This window comes from Haliotis cracherodii, unplaced genomic scaffold, assembly GCF_022045235.1.
Source record: "Haliotis cracherodii isolate W230 unplaced genomic scaffold, xgHalCrac1.p SCAF_9, whole genome shotgun sequence".
Taxonomy (NCBI): domain Eukaryota; kingdom Metazoa; phylum Mollusca; class Gastropoda; order Lepetellida; family Haliotidae; genus Haliotis; species Haliotis cracherodii.
In genome coordinates this window covers 10,156,941-10,182,700 of record NW_027266343.1, presented here as the reverse complement: position 1 = coordinate 10,182,700, position 25,760 = coordinate 10,156,941, and the positions used below count along the sequence as shown (strand labels likewise).

The following is a 25,760-nucleotide window of genomic DNA, read 5'->3' as shown; positions in this document are numbered from 1 at the left end:
GCAAGCATGTGTTGCTGAAGACCTATCCTACCCCGGATCCTCACCGGACGATTACGTTCCTACTTGAGAAACACGGCAATAATTAAATGTGGTCATTTCCAGTTCCAGCTAACAGCCAACCAATAACGTGGAATTTCATTGCCGAGTTACACGTGAAGATCCGGGTTAGAATAGGCCTTCAGCAGTCCATGCTTGCCTGTTGATATATACGACATTCACCCTTAATGTAAAGAAATAAATGTTTACATTAAGGGTTGCGGGCGCTACTTCCAATCTGTTTGTTTACAAAGAGGGTTAATACCCAACCAACTGATCATGTTTACATTTATTAAGAGTAGTTTTTACATTATGGGTTGCAACACAGCAGTGGAAATAAACTTTGAAATGTTTTGCTGGTTTCGAGGTATTTCAACAGAAAGTTGATAATCAGTGGATATCAGTTCATGTGCTTCATTAATATTTACTGAAAACAAAAGAAATGAAAGTTGTAAAAAATAATTTTATTATGGACATATATTTGGACAAACATAACAGTGAACACAACATGTTCTGTCACCATTGCACGGTTTTATAAAAAGTGAGATTTAACATCTCACGTAATTGTCCATTATGTTCATCAGTCTGAAACATGACTAATCGGACTTATAAATACCGAATGTGTTACAAGCTATTGTACGGAAGCATCTTCAAGGACAATGCACGAAACTAATGATGTTTTATTAGCACCGCACTTGTGACACAAGAAATAGTAGGTTGACGATTGAAATACTGATTGACGATCTTTCAACAAAATATGTGACCAACCAGGAGAAAATGGACATTATGGATGCTGTGATACAATTGTGCTGTGACGTCATAAAGAAAGACGTTTGACGTCAACTTACTTCCGTAAAAATCGCCATGTGTGCGGACTACAAAAATCTGATTTTTCTCTCGTTAGTTCGTAATATAATAAAAAAAACATTACTTTAAAACATTTCAGCGTACATGTCGACTTTCAAGTAATCAGACATTATATCTAAAAACAGCAATCATTACATAAACAGTTATAAATCGGAAAGTAAGACTTTGCAGAAAATGAGTCCAAATGTTTGATACCATGCATCACTGTAATAAATATGAATTGAAACTATTGGACTTTTTTGGACCTAAGATACGGTAACTAAAAAAGTAATAAGAAGTCAAAATATGATTTTTCTTCCATAAGGTCCCATATCTCACGGTTGGTCTTGGTTGGTCACTTATCTTGAATTACAGAGATATGAGCCTAAGAAGGGAAAAAAGATGCTCACATTGTTGTGTACAGAGATCTTAAAGAGACATTTCTCTTTAGAAAAGTACATAATATATGATGGCTAACAAGACAATAAGAAAGGAAGAAGAAGATAGCCTTGTCGAACCTCCAACTTGTGCTGTGTAGCAAGAGTCGAATGAAATCTCGTTCATGTTGGTGAAACCACAGTTATGTTCAGCTCGACACTTCTCGTCACAGGCATTCACTGTAATGTCTCCATTAGCAAGGACGGTGTTGTATCTGATATACTTATCCAGAAGGGACTTGTCAGTCTTGAATGCCTTTATAATATTATCAACGGAGACTGCCGAGAGATCAGACTGTCCATACGCCTCGCTGGCTTTGTATTCAATTTTCCAGTTTGATGCATTGTTTCTGTTGCTGTCCGTCAGGTTCATGTAATACTGGTGGATGTCAAGTGGGACTCCGGTTTGCTGGTTGTACTTGACAAGTCTAATGGCTGGGTTGTGAGGATCCCCGGCTTCGTCTGGGTTTTTGAAACGCCAGGGGGTGATTGATGGAGCCATGAACATAGGCACACCTGGACTCCCTGAAATATACCAAGAAAATCCATCAAGAGCGAACCATTATGCTATCTGCTTTATCTAATCAATGGATAATAGTGTTAAGAACTTTGAAATATTGTATCCATTCTTCTTTAAAGGTTGGAACTACTGCTGATGTCCACCATGAACCACATTCGAATACTCCATATGGGCTGATCTTTTTTCAGGAAGATAAATATAATGTAAAATGCAAACATGTAAAAATGTAAAAATGTGGATACGAAATTTACACCATCAATGTGACCGCCTCCGTGGTCTAGTGGCAGAGCGTCCGCCCGGAGAGCGGCCGCGTCATACCAAAAGACGTTAAAAGATGGTACTTGTTGTTACCCTGTCTGACGCTCGGCATTAAGGGGCTAAAACAAGGACTGATCGGCTCGGAGTCAGTATACTGTATCTGAGTGGGGTATTCATGTTAAACTGCGGCATCTCAGTGGACTAGCACTATAAATCGGCATCGGTCCGGACTAGTACAAGCACTTTTTGCAGCCACACATACACGTGCATGCACGTCGCCATAGAAGTGCAATAATCTTGGACGCGACGTTAAACCCCATTTCACCACACATCATCAATATATCACTCAAAAGTAATTATGATTTTTCATATATGCGCATAAACATTGGCTTAATACCCACATGAGACACTTTCGATATGTATGCAGTACAGGTGTGGGTGGTTAAACACGTGAAGGGTTAAATGAAATATGCATGTTATGTATATTATCACATGTGAATACATGGTGCACATGCATACATTGAGGCATGGGTCTTTTGTATACTGCATATAATCAGTTAGATATATATACATACATGTATGTCTCGTTGGAGGATATAGTTTTCCATTTCAAGGCTACAAGGAAAAATCGCTATCCAATTGTGACGTCATCGAGGGTCGTATTGCTCTTTTACACACTGCTTTTTAACTATTGTTAATGTCAATATCAGTTTAATTAAAAAAATGCATGTCGATATTTTATTTCGAACTGACGCGCCAAAGTAATTTTGAGATGATCTCAAACATGTACTAGAATCTCATGTTAGAAACATTTGTAAATGCTTCAGAATTATAATCTATGAAATTTCGCCCTCGTGGATAAAAGTAGAAACAAATCCTTGGGAAGCATCGAAGAATTGTAGCCTAAATCAATTTGTGTGGATAAGTTTAAAAGACGCATTCTATTTTTGCCGTCGTCAGCAATATTCCAAGGACTACCGGTAAAAAAATGATCAATGTCACGTTTTAGAATGTGGGACATCCATTTACGCATCCGTGCATAATTGTCTCCATTTATTGGGCCCTTACAACAAGTATACAGTAACGATGTGTAAATACAAACCTAAACACTTTTCTTGTTTCATATTTCAACACGTTTATACAGTAGATGTCAAACAATGCTTAGAATTGTGATCTAAACGTGGTAAACAATTAAAAGCCAAAAGAAGTATTAATATGCAATTACATTATCATCACCTAGGGCTTCCAACTTGTCAGTTCAAACAAGAACCTCCCAAGAACCCATGACTCTCGTATTGTATTTATCAGAGCAAAATAGAGCCAAAAATTATAAGAAATTTTAGTTAAATATGTTATGTAAATATAATTATGTTGATTGGAAGAAATTACGAGAATATGATCATGTGAATTCATCACTTTTTTTATCCTCAACATCTGTATACCTTGAAATATATTAAGACTTAAAAAAACCACTTCTCAACAGTATATGCCTCCAAACGCGTAGAATGTTGCTTGTTGAGGGTATGTATATTGAGTACAAGGGACCTGCTTATTCTGTATCTCTAGTTATGATGCATTCCGGTCATAGTATCTGTTTGTATTTAGCCGGCTGTATCCATAGCAAACATGTTTCTCGAGCTTCATATTAAAATGTTTCCATTCCATTTGAACACAGAAATCTATAAATATGTTGCTGAAATCAGTACGACATCAAAAAGGAAACATTGCGGCCTTGATGACATAAATTAATTTAGTAATTATATGAAAATGAAGATTAAGTTAGATATAATAATGGAAGCATATTCAACAGGAAAATAGTAGTTGATAACTACTGAAGTCGGCGTGCGCAGGTTATACCGACCACCATGTCTTTGCAAGAGTTTGAATCCGTCGGCGTGGTCGTGACCGAAGAACATGCCCACGATGATGTCGGAGAATGTACGGCTGATATCGAGGAAGCGTGTGTTGTAATGATTGTAAAACCACTGGACCTTCCCAGGAACGTGGATGCCGGGAGGGACGTGGGCGGTCATCAACACCTAAAGGAATGAATGTATTCCCATATAGAGAGACCACAAAATCGAAAATATCAAAATGTTGGCACAACCAAAGAATTGTTAGTTACCAATTCGGTGAAACCCACGAGCACGGGTATGGTGCTGACAAACCTAGAAACATAATTGGGGCGAACCGGGATTCGAACCCACAATCACAGGTTTCTGGCGTGGCCAAGGGACGCAACTCTGTACAGCGAATCGCGGCGCCTTAGACGACTGAGCCACCCGTGTCCCCTCTTGCATGATGGATCACGGCAGAGGATCATCACGGTATTGGTACATTGTATTTCCATAAAATCGGAACATTAATATGTTAGGAGTGAGTGAGTGAGTTGGGTTAAACGCCGCTTTTAACAATATTCCAGTTATATCACGGTGTGTCAGCTTAATGTGGGAGGAAAGCACGAAGTGATGCAGGTCTCAGACGTTTACCACTTCGGTGAAACCCACGAGCACGGGTATGGTGCTGACAAACCTAGAACCATAATCGGGGCGAACCGGGATTCGAACCCACAATCATAGGTTTCTGGCGATCCCAAGGGACGCAACTCTGCACAGCGAATCGCGGCGGCTTAGACGACTGGGCCACCCGTGCCCCCAATATGTTAGGAGCATATACATATAATATATAGTCCGTGATTGGTTTCAGGAAAAAGCGTTTATTTTAACATTGAAACCAATTTGGTTAATACAGATTTGTTGTGTAACTACCTTCTCTCCAGCTGTCTTGGCGTTCTTGAGGACATCCTCAAGCCAGGCGAACTGACCAGCAGGGTCGGTCATATCAGTGGTCAGTTTATCCGAGGTATAGTACAGGTTTGTGTTCAGTCCTATGATCCTCAGTCCTTGGTCTGTCTTCACAGTATAGTAGGCGCCTGACATGAGATGAATTATTCGGAAAATTATGAATTCTGTACTATACTGGTACTGTGGTGTGATTAAGTGAATTGGTTTTAACGCCCATAGAAAAGTACACCAGTTATAACATGGCGTGTCATTCTCACGTGAACGCCAAGAGTTTGTAGACATTGTAGAGCAAGGTTCGGTTATGATGATGATCAACCAAGGAACATAATCAAGACGAATCCATGGTTAGCGGATCCGGGCACGGCTAAGGGACACAACTCTTCACAGATGCATACACGTGCCACCTGTTCAGTGAGAAATGCAATGAGACAACAACACCTAACAACACCCCACACCTTAATTCCATGGGGGGGGGGGGGGGGTACCTGCACCATATCACACAGACTCAAGATGTGATCACTACCTTTACGAAAATTTTCAAGTTGATTTGCATCACCAATCCAGTCTTCCCAGAGGTCGGCAGTGGCGTTGTACAGGGAGTGCGAGATGACGGGGTATTGGTCGGAGGGGTACCAGTCGTGGTTCCCCATTGTGGCGTACACCTTGACGCCCGGGAACGCCGCCTTCAGGGCGTCAGTGATACTTCTGAGGATATGCACGACGTACGTCTCATTGGTGTATTGATCCTCGATGTGGGCCACGTTGTCGCTGTAACACACAGTGGAAATACAGGCAGATGGTGTATGTACGTCATAAAACATTTATCAAATAAATTCTGTTGAATGTGCAAAATGTGTCATATGTTTGACTTTGTCTTTAGGTCAAGGAACTTGATCCGGTGGTACCTTAGAACGGTCATTTATATTGAAATGTATTGGTCTCAGGACAAGACGTAGTGATTTCAAAGGGACGGAATGCTTCAGCCTTTTGACACTCATTGGCTAGTATAGCTTCGACACTAAAATACTTTTATGAGTGAGCAAAAGAGGTGGTGCCGTAACATCCGTAACGAATCTATGGTCACGCATACATGTAGGTTCAGGATACTTATCCAGATACAGTAAAGTACGGTTATAACGAACTCAAAGGGACTACTAATTTTAGCTCGTTATAACCGTAGTTGGTTATAAGCATATATACAGCATATCTACAGCAAATAGTCGGGACCAAAAAAGTAAGTTCGTTATATCCGTCAGTTCGTTATAAGCGTGTTCGTTATAACCGTAGTTTACTGTACAATACACTGGATAATCGAGGGCCATGTTGGTGGAAGGTTAACAAAAATATACGGATGAAATGTCCGCTCGTATTTATATTATGAAAGTTGGCATGGATGGCCTGTTAGTCTAATATGCCGCAACTTGCTTTTCCCTTATCTAAGATGTTCTCATATCAATCGTGTTTCCTTGTTTGAAATGGGTTTACAGTGGTTGCTGGGGGCCCAGTGGCCATTGCCTCAAATTCACTTTGCTGCTGAGTCTCAAATCCGTGCATTATCGTACTTGTCGCAAGTTCAAGTTAGAATCCCACATTCGTTTCGATTATGACCCTTGATCTGTCCTTATTGATTCCACCAAAGTGCTAACATCTCCGACCCGAGACGTTTTAAGCGTTCCACATTTCGCATGCACACCGTGACATCCATGTACTAATAGAACGGCAAACTTATTTTAGATTGAAGCCCTTGGAATATTATGTGCTTACCCAGTCCACAAGATGAAGTCGACGTTTCGGTTGATGTTTGCCATGGCGTTGATGCTGTCGTTGACGAGCTGCCAGGGGGAGTCACACCAGTAGTCGCCATAGATGCCCCGCACAGGAACTTCGTCATTACAGGACCGCATTTCAGACCAGTAGGTTGTGTCGTAATGGTGGTCCGTGATGTGCCAGAAGTAACCTTTGAGAGAGAAAAGTTGATTTTAAATAACTGCATGTATCAGTAGTGACGTTTACTTCTCTACAAGTACATTTAATGCATCGTCAATACTTAATGAGCTTATAGACCCGTGAAGATCCGGAAAGAGAATAGGTCTTCAGCAACCCATGCTTGCAGTAAGAGGCGACTAACGGGATCGGGTGGTCAGGATCGCTGACGTGGTTGATGGATGTCATCGTATCCAAATTGCGTAGATCGATGCTCATGACATCAATCACTGGACTGTATGGCAAACTCGATTATTTACAGACCGCCGTCATATACCTGGAATATTGCTGAAATTTAGACATCAAAGTAACGGTGAGTTCATAGGCAATATTTGTAACACAGTATACCTGGTGAGTATACAATACACGTACATGCAGCAGCGTTCATGATGCTCAAGCTACCAAAGCTAAATGATGATCAGCTACGGTGAGCTGGTGGATGATGTGACATCGTACCCTAACGACATGGATCGTTGCTCCTGATATCAATCACTAGATTGTCTGACTCAGGCTCGATTATTTACAAACCCTCATGGAATATAACTGCTCAGTGTGGAGTTTAACATCAAACAAACAAATAACCATGATAACATCATTATGGAAATTATATTTTGTTTTTTGAATCAATAGAGCTATAATAAGAAAAATCGGCTCTTGACATTGAAACAGTTCTGTATATATATATTTGTATGTACATGATGTATGTAATGCATATATAACTTTAAAAGTACACTGTGTAACGTTTCGGGTTTCTACTTTATTGTGCTGTATAGTGAGTGAGTGAGTGAGTGAGTGAGTTGTGTTTAACGCCGCTTTTAACATTATTCCAGTTATATCACGGCGTGTCAGCTTAATGTGGGAGGAAAGCCCGAAGTGATGGAGGTCTCAGACGTTTACCACTTCGGTGAAACCCACGAGCACGGGTATGGTGCTGACAAACCCAGAAGCATAATCGGGGCGAACCGGGATTCGAACCCACAATCATAGGTTTCTGGCGTGCCAAAGGGACGCAACTCTGCACAGCGAATCGCGCCCCCTAGTGTGCTGTATATATCTTCTGAAAAACTACGTACAATATCGAACTATGGACACTTTTGAAAGTTTGCCAACCTTCTCCACACCGTAGAACAGCTGCAAGGATATTGTTTTCACAATATGTAATAAAACATAATAAATTATCCACCTCTCATATATTTACCATCCTGGAGAGGGTTAATTTCAAGAGCTTGTCATCGATGATTTCAAACACGATGAATTTCCAAGGCACATGTATTCAAATGTCTGTGTAAACATATTTTTTATGACACCAACATAGACACTTAACGGTCGTGTTTGCAACATTTACTGTTTTGTCAGTTATATTCGTGGTTTAGTGACTGACCCTGTCTGATTAGAATGAGTCCTTAGCGGAGGCGCGGGCTTAAATGAGATTTGGATGCTTACAATGCGTGGCTGTTAGTGTAACGTTAAACGACATTCACTTGTTCAATACTAATGACGCCCGATGTGAAAACGTTATCCATGCTATCTTGAGACCTTAACTCGTAAGAAACGCTGAACGCAGCGCAAGGATAGACAATTAAATAGTGGGGTTGTAAGATATTTGTACAGATGACTACACATTGAATATCAAATCGACCTACTCGTCTCTTGTGACGTGCGTAATTCTAAGGACTGTAACCGGATGTTTTTAAAGGACGCGTGTTATTATATTGGACCAAAGGATGTCGAAATCAACCATGACATGTGTGTTTTGCAATATCGTACAATAAGGCCCGTGTACCTGAGTGAATAACGCGTGACAGTTGCTCACCTCTTTCTGGGATCATGATTAACACACTTCAACTTTTAATGACATACATATATCACTGCATTGAAACAGGTGATATAATTATTGGACTTTTCATTGAATTATTCTTTTAGATTCTGAGATAGAATGATATATAACGACGGTCTGTAAATAATGGAATCTGGACAAGATAATCCAGTGATTGATATCATGAGCATCGATCCACGCATTTAGTGAGAGCGCGAGTTTGGTTTTACGCCGCTTTTAGCAATATATCACGGCGGGGGACACCAGAAATGGGCTTCACACCACGCATTTAGGATACGATGACCTGTAGACCTATTCTAACCCTGGTCTTTACGGCTCTACATTCAGAAAGTGATTGACCCGTGAAGATTCCGGGGTACAATAGGTCTTCAGCAACCCATGCTTGTCGTGACAGGCGACTAACGGGATCGGGTGGTCAGGCTCGCTGACTTGGTTGATGCATGTCATCGTATACCAATTGCGTGGATCGATGCTCATGGTATCAATCACTGGATTGTCTGGTCCAGACTCGATTATTTACAGACCGCCATCATATAGCTGGAATATTGCTGAGTGCGGCGTAAAACAAGAGACAAACAAACAAATCAGAATGTGATTATCTGAACTGCGACATATAGTATAGGGCTGGGCATTCCTCATTGACGTGGCTAAATGACATAGAGTTTTACAGTTTTACTTTAAAGGTGTGGGGTGACAGTTTATGCAGTATTTAATATTTTAGACACGTCAGAGCGACATGTAAATAAAATGCTCTACACCGTCAGACATATTGCTACTCCTATAAGACGGGGTTGTGTGAGGTGTGAGGTGTTTAGCACTGAAGTAACCATCCTGGACTAAATCCCACTTGCTATTGTCCAAATCCCAATGATAATTCATAACAGTTTACACGTTCATATATCCTAGTGCTCTATTAACCTGTCCCATAATATTACAGCCAAAACATGGCAAAACCTACATGCCAACATACTGAAGTGGCTCCGGTTCACGACCACGCGTCCGATTAAGTGTAAGTATTTCGGTCGTGGTTCACTCGCAAGACATTCCAACACTTGGCCTTACAACGGCTCCTCATGACGCATATTTACACGACTTTCTAAAATGGATAAAATTATCCGTAAAGCGTGATCTGAATAATGCTAGTTAGCAAGGTCGGTCAACAGAAATACGCAGCGAGGCTACTTCATAGTAGGGCCAAGTACAGGTTAACTTCAAATAATTCTTCTTCTTTCTCATGACCTTTTTCAGAACTGACTGGGTAGTAAGGGAGAAAATATTTTTATATTTTATTTCTTTTGGAAGGCAAAAGCTTCGAAGTATAAAGAGACATACGCGAGGCCAAGGTTCCCAAAACGTAGAATTTTGGTTCAAAATGAAGTTGGATCTGACAAAGTCGTTTCATAAGAGTGCTTAAAACATGAAACAAACATGAGGGACGGGGAACGTTTAGGAGAGGCAGGTCGTGAGAAACAATACATTTATTTTAACAAGCCTGAACATAACGGCAAAACCTTGACGTTTCATCTTGACCCAAATCAGATGTGACAGCGTGATCGGCGAGGAGAAACATAGGGTGAGACTCTATGTAAGCCCTTGACATGTCCTGGTTACACCCTAGCTCATGTATTTCAGTGATAGCATTAGTATTTATGTTGTTTGTTTGTTTGTTTGTTTAACGCCTCACTCGGCAATATTCCAGGTATATGACGACGGTTTGTAAATAATCGAGTCTGGACCAGACAATCCAGTGATACATATCATGAGCATCGATCCACGCAATGGGGATCAATGACATGCATCAACCAAGTCAGCGAGTCTAACCACCCGATCCCGTTAATCGCTTCTTACGACAAGCAAAGTCGCCTGGTATTAATGTACGAGTTATGTCAGCGAGTCAATGTTTGTATTTATGCATGCCTATACTATAATCCTATTAGTAGTATAATCGGATACTGCATTTTATTTACCGTTTTAAAGCATCTGGTGTCTCGTATCCCCAATGGACGGATGCGGTTTCAAACTGTACTTTGTATCTTTTATGTGCAATTTACATGTAATACTTAAATAAAATATGGTCCCTACTTCTTCCCTATAAAACATGTTTCATCGAAATAATAATTCGAATTATGCATATTAAAAATTTGACGTGTTGAGAGCTGATTCACGGTATTAAATACGTCATCTTCTGTACGGTGACATATTGTGATAACGCACTTGCGTCATGTACTCATGGCGATTCGGGGTCGGAATTATACTTAAACTAAACTAGACTAAACTAGACAGTGACTGTATCCCCCAGAGAGTCAATTTCCATTATCCTGGATCTGTGTAAGTGGGTGAGTTTGGTTTAACGCCGTTTTGAACAGTACAGTTGTTTCAGCTATATCACGGCAAAATATGGATCAAGTTTCGCGTCACATTGTGCCTGTCAACCTGGATTAAATACCAAAAGCTCAATATTGTTCAAAATGATATAAACATTTGTGGTTTACATTAACATGACGGTCTCTCTATACCTCGGCCAACACAGCAGATAAGAGTGAGTTAGTGAGTTGGGTTTAACGCCGCTTTTAACAGTATTCCAGTTATATCGCGGCGTGTCAGCTTAATGTGAGAAAGCCTGAAGTGATGCAGGTCTAAGACGTTTACCACTTCAGTGAAACCCACGAGCACGGGTATGGTGCTGACAAACCTAGAAACATACTCGGGGCGAACCGGGATTCGAACCCACAATCACCAAAGGGACGCAACTCTGCACAGCGAATCGCGGCGCCTTAGCCGAGGACCCGTGCCCCCACAACAGATAATAGCAAACAACGGTGTATTAAATATGAATCAAAATCAAAAGTCCACCAATTTGGGGGTTACATTATTCTGCAAAAAGTCTGTGAACATTTTGTATTAAATAGTCAAAGGTCAGTGAGGCAAACTTTAGAGCACAGGCGTAATAAGGCTTGAAGCCCTGTTATCTCTGTTTGGAGACTTGGAGTGTGTTTACACAACATATCCAGTGTCCGTTAGAAATGTAATCCTGGCCAGTTTGCATTCACTGTCAGGAAAATGGGATAAACTTCAAACATGTCCATCATTTGAAAGTGTATGCCGTTGCTATTAGACATAGTTGCAGTGTCTTAATAGTCACGTACGCATGCATGGAGTGGATAGAAGCGGGGATAGTATTTCGGTACATGAAGTGAAAAACGGCGTTAGAGTTTTTAATATACAGCGGCAATACGTTTCCACACAATCAACCGTTGCATTGTCGGTGTTAGGCCAGAACACAATCACTACTTTCTGTCTTGATGTGACTTAAATCAACTCACTAATTCAGTGTGAATTGACGATCAGATGATCATGTGTACCAGTAGTTTGTGGTAGTGCGTCTTTCTAATTCTCAAACGTGTTGACATTTATATCAAACGATGCGACCGATTTCAAAGATCTAAAACAAAGTCAAGGAGATTTTAAAAACCTAAGCACTATTTTCATTTCAGAGAATTCGTATTTAAAGATGATAGCTGCAGGATTGTTAATGGTGCAATAACTTTCGCAACTCTAACAGTCTTTTGTGATAAATCTTGAATCTACTTAGGTTCCTGAAAACTGTAGCAGAATAAGGTCAAAGCACAAATACACACCTAAAGCGTCAACACGAGCCAGGGGTTATCTTTTGGACATATTGAACATAAATTACCGCTCTCCTACGTATCAGGGAGTGAATGTAGATTTACACCGCTTTGAACAGTGGTCATGTGTATCACGGCCTGTCGGCTTCTTGCGGGAGGAAAGCCCAAAGTGATGCATTAATAACGTTGGTGAAACCCACGAGCACGGGTATGGTGCTGACACATTCAGAAACATAATCAGGGCGAACCGGTACTGGAATCGGCGTTCATAGATTTCTATGGTACGTGTCTCAGACGATTGGTACGATTGTTATTATATACTGGTGTTGGTCCTGTCACCGAGCTGTGCTCCAGTGATCAGGGGTGTCTTTAAACAAGAATAAAGCAATAATGAAAACGTGGTAATAGGTTCAAGGGATTATTACTAGCAGCTAGCTGATTGTATCAATAGATGAAAAAATAACGGATAAAAAACCCTACCTGTATTGACAATGATCGCTGATTACTCCCGCGGTTTAGCTAAGCAACAGTAACAAATTAACAGTAGCTAAAACAACACTTTGACAAGATATTGAGAAGATGCACAGACAGACAAGTTAACACCAGTTAACCAATTCAACACTCTAATGAGTGAATAACCTCGGCGGGAAGAAAACACAGAGGGTCTATCCTCTCTTGGACAGTACGATAACTTTAGCCCAATACAACCAGAGTAATTGAGTAGTAGATCAAAAGTGCCCGTAATCACTCACAAACGAATCCTGAGTTTCGAGTGACCACCCAGTAACAAATCGACCTCTAAACGATCTGTGTAACAAGGCCTGGGAGTAAAGACACAGGATCTTGACAAAGGTTTATTACTTACGCGGGACCCGTGACGATCCGGGGTAGAATAGGTCTTCAGCAAACCATGCGTGCCGTAAGAGGCGACTGACGGGACCGGGTGGTAAGGCTCGCTGACTTGGTTAACGCATGTCATCGATCTTAATTGCGTGAATGGATGCTTATGATGTCAGTCACTGCATTGTCTGGTCCAGACTCGATTGTTTACAGACCGCCGTCATATAGCTGGAATATTGCTGAGTGCGGCGTTAAACAACAAATAAACCAAACCAACCATCCTGCGCGGACGTCGGAGGAGACAATATCTCCTGGCCAGCCAGGGAATACACCAGTCCAGGGGGCTTGGCCAAAGTGTGTTTCTTGACATGGAAAAACACGATTAGCAAACAAAATACTATAACCCTACGGAAGATGGTGGTATCAAAATAAGCCGCTGAACAGAAGCTATCCAACGGCATGAGCAGTGTCTGAAACTCAGCAGAGTAAACTCAAGGGCCTTAAGGGCCGGCACATTAAAAAGAACCTGTTGACCGAGTGGAAAAAAATGTAGGCCAGAAAACTTAAGCTGAAGCAGGGAGGCATACGCTTGCAATATTAATTACAAAACCAGTCCACCAGAATCTTTTACTGCTGTCACACCGAGTTCCTAGAGACTAAATGGTGATAGACGAAGCCTGCATTTATCAGGAAGTTATCAGCTTGAAAAACATCGTTGCGACTAATGCCATACACCATTTGAAAGCTCTAATCCTGCTGTTTAAAATTATGAATGTTATGTTTATTCTAGTATATATGAGATAACATAGACCCAGTCAATACATGGTAAGAGTGAGCCATTAAATCACGAGAGAATGAAATATTCAGGTCTCTAATTCTGTAACAGACAGACAGACAGACAATAGTTTATTAACGTCTCACTCCTGTACATACATAAAACAGCTTTGTAAAACTTGACATAGATAAAATGTACAGAACCATTCAATAGAATTATGAGAGACGAATTGTCACATAATTTATACATTAATGATATAAAGATGATATAGTAAAAAGTTATCCATATGAAAGATGTTTTCTACGATTAAGAATTAAACAGCAGACTTTGGCAAGTATAAAACACACACTGGAGTCACTGAAAATTAAACAAAGCTTGTCGATATCAGGTATATCTAAAACATTATAAGATTTAGCAATACCTTCCTTAAAAAGAGGTGCCCTGATATCATCATATAATGCGCAGTGAAACAAATCATGGACCTCGTCTTCTACGCTGTCATTACAGTGAAAACATTTTCTGTAGTTGACAGGTACACCTGAGAATAAGATGTCACTTTACAACAACGACCGCTTGACAGTGACGGCTTATTGCAAGGGAGCGGAGCGGTTATGTTCCAAACGTGGCAAGAGTAGTTTTATGACCCGGTGACAATATATACGGGTGAATTGTGAGACTACGAGTGTTAAATGACGGTAGTGACGTATCATGTACGCCCCCCCCCCCCCCCCCCCCCCCCCCCACACACACACACACACCATACACACACACACACACAAAGTATTTACACAAACATGGCGAGTTTAGACAATGTAGATAAGTGTAAAGGGACTAACTTCGTATTCAGGTTTCACGACCGATACATCATGTGCATGTAAATACGATTTCGTAACAACATAAGCGGCCATTAATGTCCCCACCACTAAAAGACGAATAGTAAACAATGCATTTATTATAATAGGACTTATATATCCATTAGTATTTTCACGTACATTTTCGAAAAATTCAACACAATGAAATAATTTTGTGTACACATCCTTTTTCGATTGTATTTGTTGTTTTTTTACTCCGCAACAGATCAGCTTGATGACGAAGGCCTTTATATTATCGTGCCTGGAACAGATCAAAATTAAGAGGAACGATTCACTCCGTCGGGGCAAAATGATACGCTATTAATCCTAACCATCGGATCCATTGTCTTGTAGTCGCCTCTTACGACCAGCACAGGTTGATGGGTCTTTTGCACGAAGCAACTTTTTCGAAGTTGAATAATGAGATTTTCAGACACGGTTAACGATTGATAACATAATATATGCTCTTATTACGACATATTAGTACCTCACCTTCCTGTCCAGATGCACATGTCGAATATAGCAGAATTACAGTAAACACGTGTTTCCAGGTCACGCGCAACATGTTACCCTGCGTCTGCTGCTCACACATTTGTGTTGGTCTTCAGCGTGTCGTCTGCTCGGTCGCGGGAAAGTAGGCCGCGTGCCGTGTGCAAAGAACATTCTGCTCGCGGCAAATGCTATCCACGGAAAACGAAGGTATAACTTCTAATGTTACCTTCTCAACGTGACAGACCAAATATTTTTTTGTGAAACGGATAATCTTAATTCTAGATCTCATCATCGTGTGGTAGTAACCAAGATTGTATTGGACATATGTTCATGAGGAGACCATTTAGTTCCAACAGAGACCATACAATCTTTTTATGGTCTTTGGTTTAGACCATGCTGACAATTATTTTTTTTGGTAAATGCTCTGACTTAGATCTACATGTATATACAATATGTAAAATATCAATTACATCGTCTGTGTGTAATGCTGAATAATATTTTTATTATGTAACACTAAAATTATAAACTATCTTAAATAATAAACCATTATAATTATGACTTGTCACAGGCACGTATATGTATGTGATTGACAATGGCAGTCAAAACGACTCGCAACTTCATAAGCGCACTGGCTCTCTTTCAAAATTAAGGATTGATCCGCATTGAATTTTGCCCGCTGAGTCGTGAGCGAGGTTCAATGGATTGTATTACCTACACACCCTTAGTGTTCAATTGCATATTATGGAATGTAATATTTATGCTGCACAGATATTGACAGATGCAATGATTAGCATGGTGTTAGAACGGTCTTTATTATGTCAAGACCCGTGAAGATCCGGGGTAGAATAGGTCTTCAGCAACCCAAGCTTGCCGTATAAGGCGACGATGCTTGTCGTAAGAGGCGACTAACGGGATCGGGTGGTCAGGTTCGCTGACCTGGTTGATGCATGTCATTGATCCCAATTGCGTGGATCGATGCTCATGATATCAATCACTGGATTGTCTAGTCCAGACTCAATTATTTACAGACCGACGTCATATAGCTGGAATATATTGCTGAGTGCGGCGTTAAACAACAAAGCACCACCAACAATATTATGTCTAATTCTGCATCTGAAGCACTCCCAATGACGCCCCCTAAAAACAGGAGTAAACAACATAAATAAAGATACAGCATCCCCCAAAGTAGCACTACAACCGGGAGAATATAAACGGGCATAAAGAATTGCACCAATTTGGGAATCGAACCCAGGTCCTGGGCTAACTGTGGAACCGCGAATCTTCCTTTCCATGCATCGTGTACCACAGAAGTCATGAAGTCGGTTGCAGAATTCACAAAACATGTACAAGACGTTTTCCTTCTCAAGGACAAATATGTTTATTAAGTTATATCCACGAAATAGGGGAAATCTACGGTAAGTGACAAAATATCAAATATGCTTGTCAAAAATATATCCCTTTATGTCATAACGTATTTCAGTAATGGAGCTCCGGTGGTATGAACATTTAATGATATCTACAATAGGCCGGGAGCTTTTACAACACAGACAGGCAATTAGAACGCTTCTATCAAGTAAAAAACACTCTAATGGTTGCGTAAGAGGTCGCCTGTTTTCAAGTGCATTATTTTTGTCTTTATGCCGCGCTCAGCAATATCCCAGGTATATGACGGCGGCCTGTCAATAATCGAGTTTGTCCATATATATATATATATATATATATATATATATATATATATATATATATATATATATATAATAAAATAATAAAGTCCACGTTAGTCCATCATCTTCTTCAGTGAAGAGCTGTCATGAGACAGCGAAAGTACTATGTATGAAACTGATATAAAGAAGATGATGGACTAACGTGGACTTTATTATTTTATTAATTTATATTACATGTACACCGAGTGAACATTTACCTCATTTTTGTATATATATACATATATATACATATATATTTCCGGGATACAATAGTTTTTCAGCAACCCACGCTTGACGTGAATGGCGACTATGCTTGTCGTAAGCGACGACTAACGGGATTCGGTGGTGAGGCTCGATTGCTGACCCAGTTGATGCATGTCATCGTATCCCAATTGCGTGGATCTTGGCTCATGATGTCAATCACTGGATTGTCTGGTCCAGACTCGATTATTTACAGACCGCCGTCATAGAGCTGGAAGAAACCAGCAAGCAAACAAACAAATCTTACCCGGGTCACTGTCAATTGAAATCAAGGTCAAGGTTGCTTGGATTTTTATTACCTTGCACGGATATGACGAATACACATGGAAATGAAATATAAAACATTAGTATGACACCACTGTGTATAATTAACTAGTTGAGCCTTTGTGTATTCGATTTAACTGACATAATGTTATTTACTGATCGAATGCAGGCATCAATTAACTCTAATGCAGTGAGGTCTCACTTGTTGTAACTTTGACATACATTGATGTTGTTAGTTTAAGCGACGTCAAACACAGTGGAGCAGCACATGATCACATGCAAGTTAGGAAATGCGTTAAACAGCATTTTAATGCAAATTATTTAATATATGCCTCATTGGTTTCACAACACACAATACATTGGACAGGTGTAAATATATACAGATTACGCAAAGAAAAACATAAACAGGCAGTGAGAACGATTACATGTGACTACAGTAAACTACGGTTATAACGAACACGCGTATAACGAACTGACCAAAATAACGAACTTACTTGTTAGCCCCGGACATGTGTTGCATATATGCTGTATATATGCTTATAACGAACTACGGTTATTACGAACTAAAATGGGTGGTCCCTTTGAGTTCGTTATAACCGTAGTTTACAGTATTCAGGACTCACATATATATTCGATACTGTTCAAAATATCGGAGGCATGGTGGAACAACTTATTATAACTATATTGCTAAAGTAACGATGCGCATCGATATAAACCACTTTCTGTTACTCTTCAGTGAGTGAGTGAGTTAAGATTTATAGTCACATACTCTCCAGTGTCTTCAGTCACCTTCTACGACAAGCATGAGTTTCTGAAGACCTATTCTACCCAGATCGTCAGGGGTCGTCGATCCCGGTTAGCTGAGACCTATCTGCGTAGCTGACATGAATTACTGACAATGTTCATTTCAACGACAATACCTGGGTCGTATTCTAACATATTCTGGTTCGAGTGGCATGTTCAAAGTGTGCCGCGTCTCCAGACAATTCTGGGCTGTCGTTCGTGAAAAGTGGCCATGTCGAATTCCGGTTTTTCGGGAAATAATCAAGTGTTTTACATCAGTATGTACAGCAGAGCCAAAGCGATAAAAGCGATGGAAGAAGAACATATCTCTGCTGCAGCACTGACCCGGGAGTCAACACAAGAGTCGAATGATGGCTTATCCATGTGGGTGAAGCCACACATGAATATTGCTCGACATTTCTGATTACATCCATTGACTGTTGTTTCCCCGTTAGCAAGGACAGTGTTGTGCATGATGTACTTATCAAGCAAGGACTTGTCCGTTTCCATCTTCTTTATAACGCCATTCAGGGAGTCTGCCGAGAGATCGGACAGTCCAAACGCCTCACTAGTTTTATAGGCTATTGTCCAGTTCGAGGCGTTGTTCTTGTTGCTCTCAGTCAAGTCCATGTAATACTGGTGGATGTCAAGCGGCATGCCACTGTCCCTGTTGTACTTGACGAGCCTGATGGCGGGATTGTGGGAATCGCCGGATTTCCCCGGGATCTTGTAACGCCAGGGGGTGATCGACGGAGCCATGAACATCGGAACGCCTGGAGTCCCTGCGATCAATAAAAATACACAAATCACAACGTGACATTAAAACCGACTAATAATTTCAGCTATTGAGATTTGTTGATTTGTTAGAAGCAGAATATATTTTCAGTCACTGATTCAAGGCAACATTTTTTCCCTGGATGGAGGAGCCTTTTTTGACACATTATAATATTTTTCGGGAAATCCAGCAAGTGCATTGACCGTTATATAACGGGACCGGGAGTCTCATGGTTAAGATCTCCATATATACAGTAAAGTTCAACTACTATGCAGTAAATGTTGAGCTATCTTTCTTGTTGTTAATTGAATTTACAGCAATACACAGGACGAAAAGTGGTGCTTTACCTTGAATATACATGTACCTTTCACGGCTGGGAACAACAACGAATACCAAGGCTGCATTTTCTCCTTTAAAACTTGCACTTTGATATGCTATAGCCTATAGTTTCAGGATGCGAAAAGGGATTTTCGCGTAAATGGATATGTTTTGTTTGTTTGTTGTTTAACGTCGCACTTAGCAATATTCCAGCTTTATGACGGCAGTCTGTAAAATATAATCGAGTCTGGATCAGGCAATCCAGTGATTGACATCATGAGCATCGATCCACGCAATGGGGATACGATGACATGCATCAACCTAGTCAGCGAGCCTGACCACCCGATCCCGTTAGTCGCCTTTTACGACAAGCATGGGTTGCTGAAGACCTATTTCACCCCGGATCTTCATGGGTCAAAAGGATAATTAATATTATGTAAATTATTTAAAAGCGCGACTTACTCCCATTCTTATGTAATAACTTGAATCCGTCAGCGTGGTCGTGGCCGAAGTACATGGCTGCGATGATGTCGGTATATTGTCGTAGTAGGTCGATGAAACGGGTGTTGAAATTCTTCGCCAGCCATTGAACATTTCCAGGAACGTGAACGCCGGGAGGTATGTGAGCGGATATCAACACCTACAATTGAGTGAGTGAGTGAGTGAGTGAGTGTTTGGGTGTTTACATTACCGTTTCAATAAAACAGGTATGGTGCCTAGAAACGCAATAAGGGAGATTATGGGATTTTGAACCCACGATCATAGGATTCTGGGACGCCTAACTCTGCACAGCGAATTGTGGCGCCATAGACGACTAGGCCACCCGTGCTGTGAAGATTTATTGTCAGTGCTGTGATCAAATGAATTTGTCGGACAAGTAATTTATATAATATGAATCAAATGACAATTTGAACGTTTCACAGATTTCTCAGTCAAAGAAAAACATAAATAGCAACAAAAACACTCTTGTCAATTCAAGTCAGGAAAGCTTGTCGTTTTAAAATTAAATTCTATTCTATACCACACACATTCTTTGTAAATCTGGGGGCACGGGTGGCACAGTCGTCTTAGGAACCGTGATTCGCTGTGCAGAGTTGCGTCCCTTGGGCACGCAAGAAACCTATGACTGTTGGTTCGAATCCAGGTTCGCCCCGAGTATGTTTCTAGGTTTGTCAGCACCATACCCGTGCTCGTGGGTTTCACCGAAGTGGTAAACGTCTGAGACCTACATCACTTCGGGCTTTCCTCCCACATTAAGCTGACACGCCGTGATATAACTGGAATACTGTTATAAGCGGCGTTAAACCCAACTCACTCACTCACTCACTTTGTACATCTCGAACTGGCAATGTCGTGTGTAACAACACCGTATGGAATAATTTGTCTTTTGTCATTTAATGAAATAGCTGTTTTGAATGAAAGTCACAAGATTATAAACAGCCTTTGACTATGCGAATATATCCTGCATTAACTCTGGATTAACGAGGGTGTACTATTTAGACCCTAGCAAGATGTTTCACCTTCTCTCCATCACCCTTGGCCTTCTTGAGGACCTCTTCCAACCAGGCGAACTGACCAGCAGGGTCGGTCAGATCAGTGGTCAGTTTGTCCGAGGTGAAGTACAGGTTTGTGTTCAGTGCTATGATCCTCAGTCCTTGGGGTGTCTTTATTGTGTAGAAGGCGCCTGAAAGAGTTTCCAATATACGTATCTAAATCCGTGTACAGCACACAAACCACAAATCAAGTTAAGCAACGTTGGTCGCAGGGAGCAGGTGGATAGGAGACCGTCTTCGGCAGTTCGACTCATCATTGTACTTTGAAACCTTTTAATGTCCGTTCAAGTAGCCATCCCCAGATGGCGACTAACGGGATCGGGTGGTCAGGCTCGCTGACTTGGTTGATGCATGTCATCGTATCCCAATTGCGTGGATCGATTCTCATGTTGTCAATCACTGGATTGTCTGGTCCAGATTCGATTATTTACAGACCGTCGTATAGCTGGAATATTGCTGAGTGCGGCGTTAAACAACAAACAAAGAAACAAACATGGCTGACAGTGTGCCATCATGCAGCGACGACGTGGATGGTTACGCTCTTCCTTGAAGGCCGCCAAATTACAGTTGGCCTATTGATTATTGCGTTACACAACAACGACAAAAGTATACAAACGTATTCTGGTTACATAAAAAAAACAGTGTACCTTTTCGGAAGTTCGCCATCTGTTCTGCATCACCAATCCAGTCTTCCCAGAGGTCGGCAGTGGCGTTGTACAGGGAGTGCGAGGTGACGGGGAATTGGTCGGAGGGGTACCAGTCGTGGTTCCCCATCGTGGCGTACACCTTGACCTCCGGGAACGCCGCCTTCAGGGCGTCAGTCACTACTTTCATAATTTCCAGATTAAAAGACTCGTTGAGGTATTTGTCCTTGATGTGGGCCACTGTGTCACTGAAACATCGGAGGGTACGACATCATCATAGCTGTCTGAAGTTATTCAAGTTAGTGGAGATTCGGGGTAGAATAGGCCGTAAGAGGCGACTAACGGGATTGTGATGCTCATGATGTCAATCACTGGATTGTCTGGTCTTGACTCGATTATTTACAGACCGCCGTCATCTAGCTGGAATATTTCTGAGTGCGGCGTAAAACAACAAACCAACCAACCAACCAACCAACCACCGTACTTTTGTTCACAGGGATCGTAATTTAATAAGCAATCTGTGAAATGAATATTGTCGTTTGTATTTATTAGAATTGATTTCAATGTGTTTTTGCACTTATGGAGTAAAAAACGTAAAAAAACTGAGTACATCCGCTATTCGGATTTACGCAGACCACTATCATTTACACGGCATGGACATCGGTTTTCACGTTTACAACTCCATAAACTCTAAAAAGTCAATCGGGTGGTCAGGCTCGCTGACTTGGTTGATTCTTGTCATCGTATCCCAATCGCGGGGATCGATGCTTACGATGTCAATTATTGGATTGTCTGGCCCAGACACGATTGTTACAGACCGCCGTCATATAGCAGGAATATTGCCGACTGAGGCGTTCAACAACAAACAATATAAGTCATCAAAACAAATCATAAATTTAAGTTTCAGGCTTTTTTATGGCCACTATACTGTACCCAGTCCACATGATAAAATCAACATTTTTCTTGATGTCGGCCATGGCGTTGATGCTGTCGTTGACGAGCCGCCAGGGGGAGTCACACCAGTAGTCGCCATAGATGCCTCGCACCGGAACTTCGTCATTACAGGACCGCATTTCAGACCAGTAGGTTGTGTCGTAATGGTGGTCCGTGATGTGCCAGAAGTAACCTTTGAGAGAGGACTATTTCAATGACTTTATGCTAATCGTTGGAATATTTTCGTTTTTCTCATGAACAAATACATGATTATCATTATTATCACTTTTGGTGCTACGCATACAGTGTTTTAGGAAGAAAATACTCAAACATGTTCTACTACGTACAAGTCTTTGAGAAAAAGCTGAATCCCTTTGTGTTACCTCTCATCATATCAATGTTTCAGATGACTGCCTCCGTGGTCTAGTGGTAGAGCGTCCGAAGGCCCGGAGTTCGATCCCCGGTAGCGTCAATACAAAAGACGTTAAAATATGGTTCTTGTTACCCTGTCTAGCACTCGGCATTAAGGGGCTAAAACAAGGACTGGTCGTCTCGGAGTCAGTATACTGTGTCTGATTGGGGTATTCATGTTAAACTGCGGCATGATATCTCAGTGGGCTAGCACTATAAAACAAGTCCAGACTGGTACAAGCAGCCACGCACACACCCACGCGCTCCCAAACCCACTCTCACACACATACATACACACGCACGCCCTCACGCACACACGCAATCAAGCACGCAGGCACATACACTGCGACGCTGAACCTTGTTTCGCGACATAACTAGGGCCGTAGGAGTTACTTCCCTTAGACCAGTATTTGGCGAAAGTACACTGTAAATCGCACTATAAATCAGCATCAGTCGGGGGACTAGTACGTACACGCAGCCACACACACGTGCATGCACGTCGCTATATAAGTGCAATAATCTTGGACGCGACGTTAAACCCAAGTTCACCTCACCTCACCCAATGTTTCAGAACACTGAATGGTATGGTTTCTTGGTAAAAGATTGTCCACGATCAGACATCACCAAGAACGGATCCAGCATTATTAAAAGGGAGAGGTGCAAAATATCAAAATCCACTCCCAGATAATTTTACTGCTTACAACATATTACATTTTGTGGTTTTCAAAGGGCACAGCGAATGATGACGCCTGAGACGACTGGACCAACCGGTCCCGCCAGTTTCACGAGACTTACAATAGCAGTATAAGGGCTGAGGAAAAACTGCTTCTCGCCTGCTTGTCTTCTGAAACGTGTGCATGTCATGCACGCATCACTGCATCCGGGCTGAACGTATATCATCACTGAGGTCATGTGCTGCCTCGGTACAAGTGTATGTACATGTACCTCTGGTGCAGGTAATTAATTATCCGCAAAGCGGTTAAAATTAAGCAAATGCAATGATGAGTTTAACATTTCGTCATCAGTACACATATCAACATCATGAAGATCCGAGGTAGAATAGGTCTTCAGTAACCCATGCTTGCCGTAAAAGGCGACTAACGGGATCGGGTGGTCAGGCTCGCTGACTTGGTTGATGCATGTCATCTATCCCAATTGCGCGGATCGATGCTCATGATATTAATCACTGGATTGTCTGGTCCCGACCAACCAACCAACAACCAACCACCTATCTGCTCAGAAGTGCAAGCTCATGATGTCAATCACTTGATTGTCTGGTGCAGACTCGATTTTTTACAGACCACCGTTATATGGCTGGAATATTGCTGAGTGCGGCGTTAAAGAACAAACCTTTGGAAACAAATGATTTACCCTAACGCGCTTCATTCTGTCACTGGAAAACTCTCTGGACTTGGAATGTCCTCGTTTGTATAACCGAGTTGAATATATATTTTAAACAAAATAAAATGAGCCGATTTACCTTCGTTCGCTTTCGACGCGCCCACTATAAACAGAATAAGAAGGGTTCCTTGCCATCCGCGAACTGCCGCCATCTTTGTGTTCAGGACAACCCCGGAGAAATGAATCAAGCGTGTGTCGTCTGAGTCTACTGTAGTGAACTTTGACTGAATCACTCTTATTTCTACCTCGATGTGCAAGTGTTTACTTTGTCGTCACGCTTCATTGAAACTGTTTAGTACATTTGACATTGTACTGCGCTGAGATTTGGTGCACAACGGCGACGCCCTACATGCATTGCTGCACATTTATAATGCCCAAATCACAGGCTGACTTTTGCTCATGTATTCATACGAAAACTGGAGGCAACGGTCACAGGTGATTAGCGAAAAGACTTCTGCATAAGAGGTGTGGTGAAATGGGGTTTAACGTCCTGCCCGAGATTATTGCACTTATATAGCGACGTGCATGCACATGTGTGTGTCGCTGCTTGAACTTGTCCGGATTAATGTCGATGTTATAGTGCTAGCTCACTGAGATACCATGCCGCTGTTTAACACAAATACTAATTCAGACACAGTAAACTGGTTCCCACTCCTTGTTGTAGCCACTTAATGCGCCAGGCAGGGTAACAATTAAGTACCATCTTTTAACGTCTTGTACGCGGTATGACGCGGCCGGGATCGCACCTCTCTCCGGGTGGACGCTCTACCAACACCACCAACACCACCACCACCACCAACAACAACAACAACACCACCACCACCAACAACAACAACAACACCACCACCACCACCACCACCACCACCAACAACAACAACAACAACACCACCACCACCAACAACAACACCAACAACAACAACATCAACAACAACAACCACCACCACCACCACCACCACCACCACCACCAACAACAACAACATCAACAACAACAACACCACCCACCACCACCACCAACAACAACACCACCACCAGCACTACCACCACCACCAACGACAACAACATCAACAACAACAACAACAACAACAACAACTACAAAAACAACAACCTTTATTCACTCTTTTTTTAATCGGAGTACATTTGTCATGTGAGCGCATTTGCATACATGTATATATATATATATATATATGTATATATATATATATATATATATTTATGTGTGTGTGTGTGTGTGTGTGTGTGTACATTTAAGGGATTGGCAATTCATTAGGGCGGGGTTAGAGGGAAATGTTAGAGGGAATCTATGGGATTGCAATTAAACACCAAACACACATTTGGGGCGGGTCATGTGGACAGTTTATGATAAAATATAATTAGTGCATCAAAAACTTTTGACCCCAGTATTTTCAGTG

General features: G+C 41.5%; 2 protein-coding genes across 2 annotated transcripts; both read right to left on the bottom strand.

The window, feature by feature from the left end:
* Positions 1–479: 479 nt before the first annotated feature.
* LOC139452819 (acid sphingomyelinase-like phosphodiesterase 3b) lies at positions 480–15,654 on the bottom strand. Its single transcript, XM_071234443.1, has 6 exons — positions 15,306–15,654; positions 6,666–6,858; positions 5,425–5,669; positions 4,866–5,029; positions 3,959–4,136; positions 480–1,844 (listed from the first exon to the last, which is right to left on the bottom strand). The coding sequence occupies exons 1-6, from the start codon at positions 15,403–15,405 to the stop codon at positions 1,330–1,332; spliced, it is 1,395 nt and encodes a 464-aa protein (XP_071090544.1). The 5' UTR covers positions 15,406–15,654; the 3' UTR covers positions 480–1,329.
* Positions 15,655–17,543: 1,889 nt separating this feature from the next.
* On the bottom strand, positions 17,544–24,670 carry LOC139452201 (acid sphingomyelinase-like phosphodiesterase 3b). Its single transcript, XM_071233581.1, has 6 exons — positions 24,431–24,670; positions 22,540–22,732; positions 21,610–21,854; positions 20,930–21,093; positions 19,872–20,049; positions 17,544–19,098 (listed from the first exon to the last, which is right to left on the bottom strand). Exons 1-6 carry the CDS (start codon positions 24,501–24,503, stop codon positions 18,587–18,589), a joined length of 1,365 nt encoding a protein of 454 aa, XP_071089682.1. The 5' UTR covers positions 24,504–24,670; the 3' UTR covers positions 17,544–18,586.
* Positions 24,671–25,760: the final 1,090 nt, after the last annotated feature.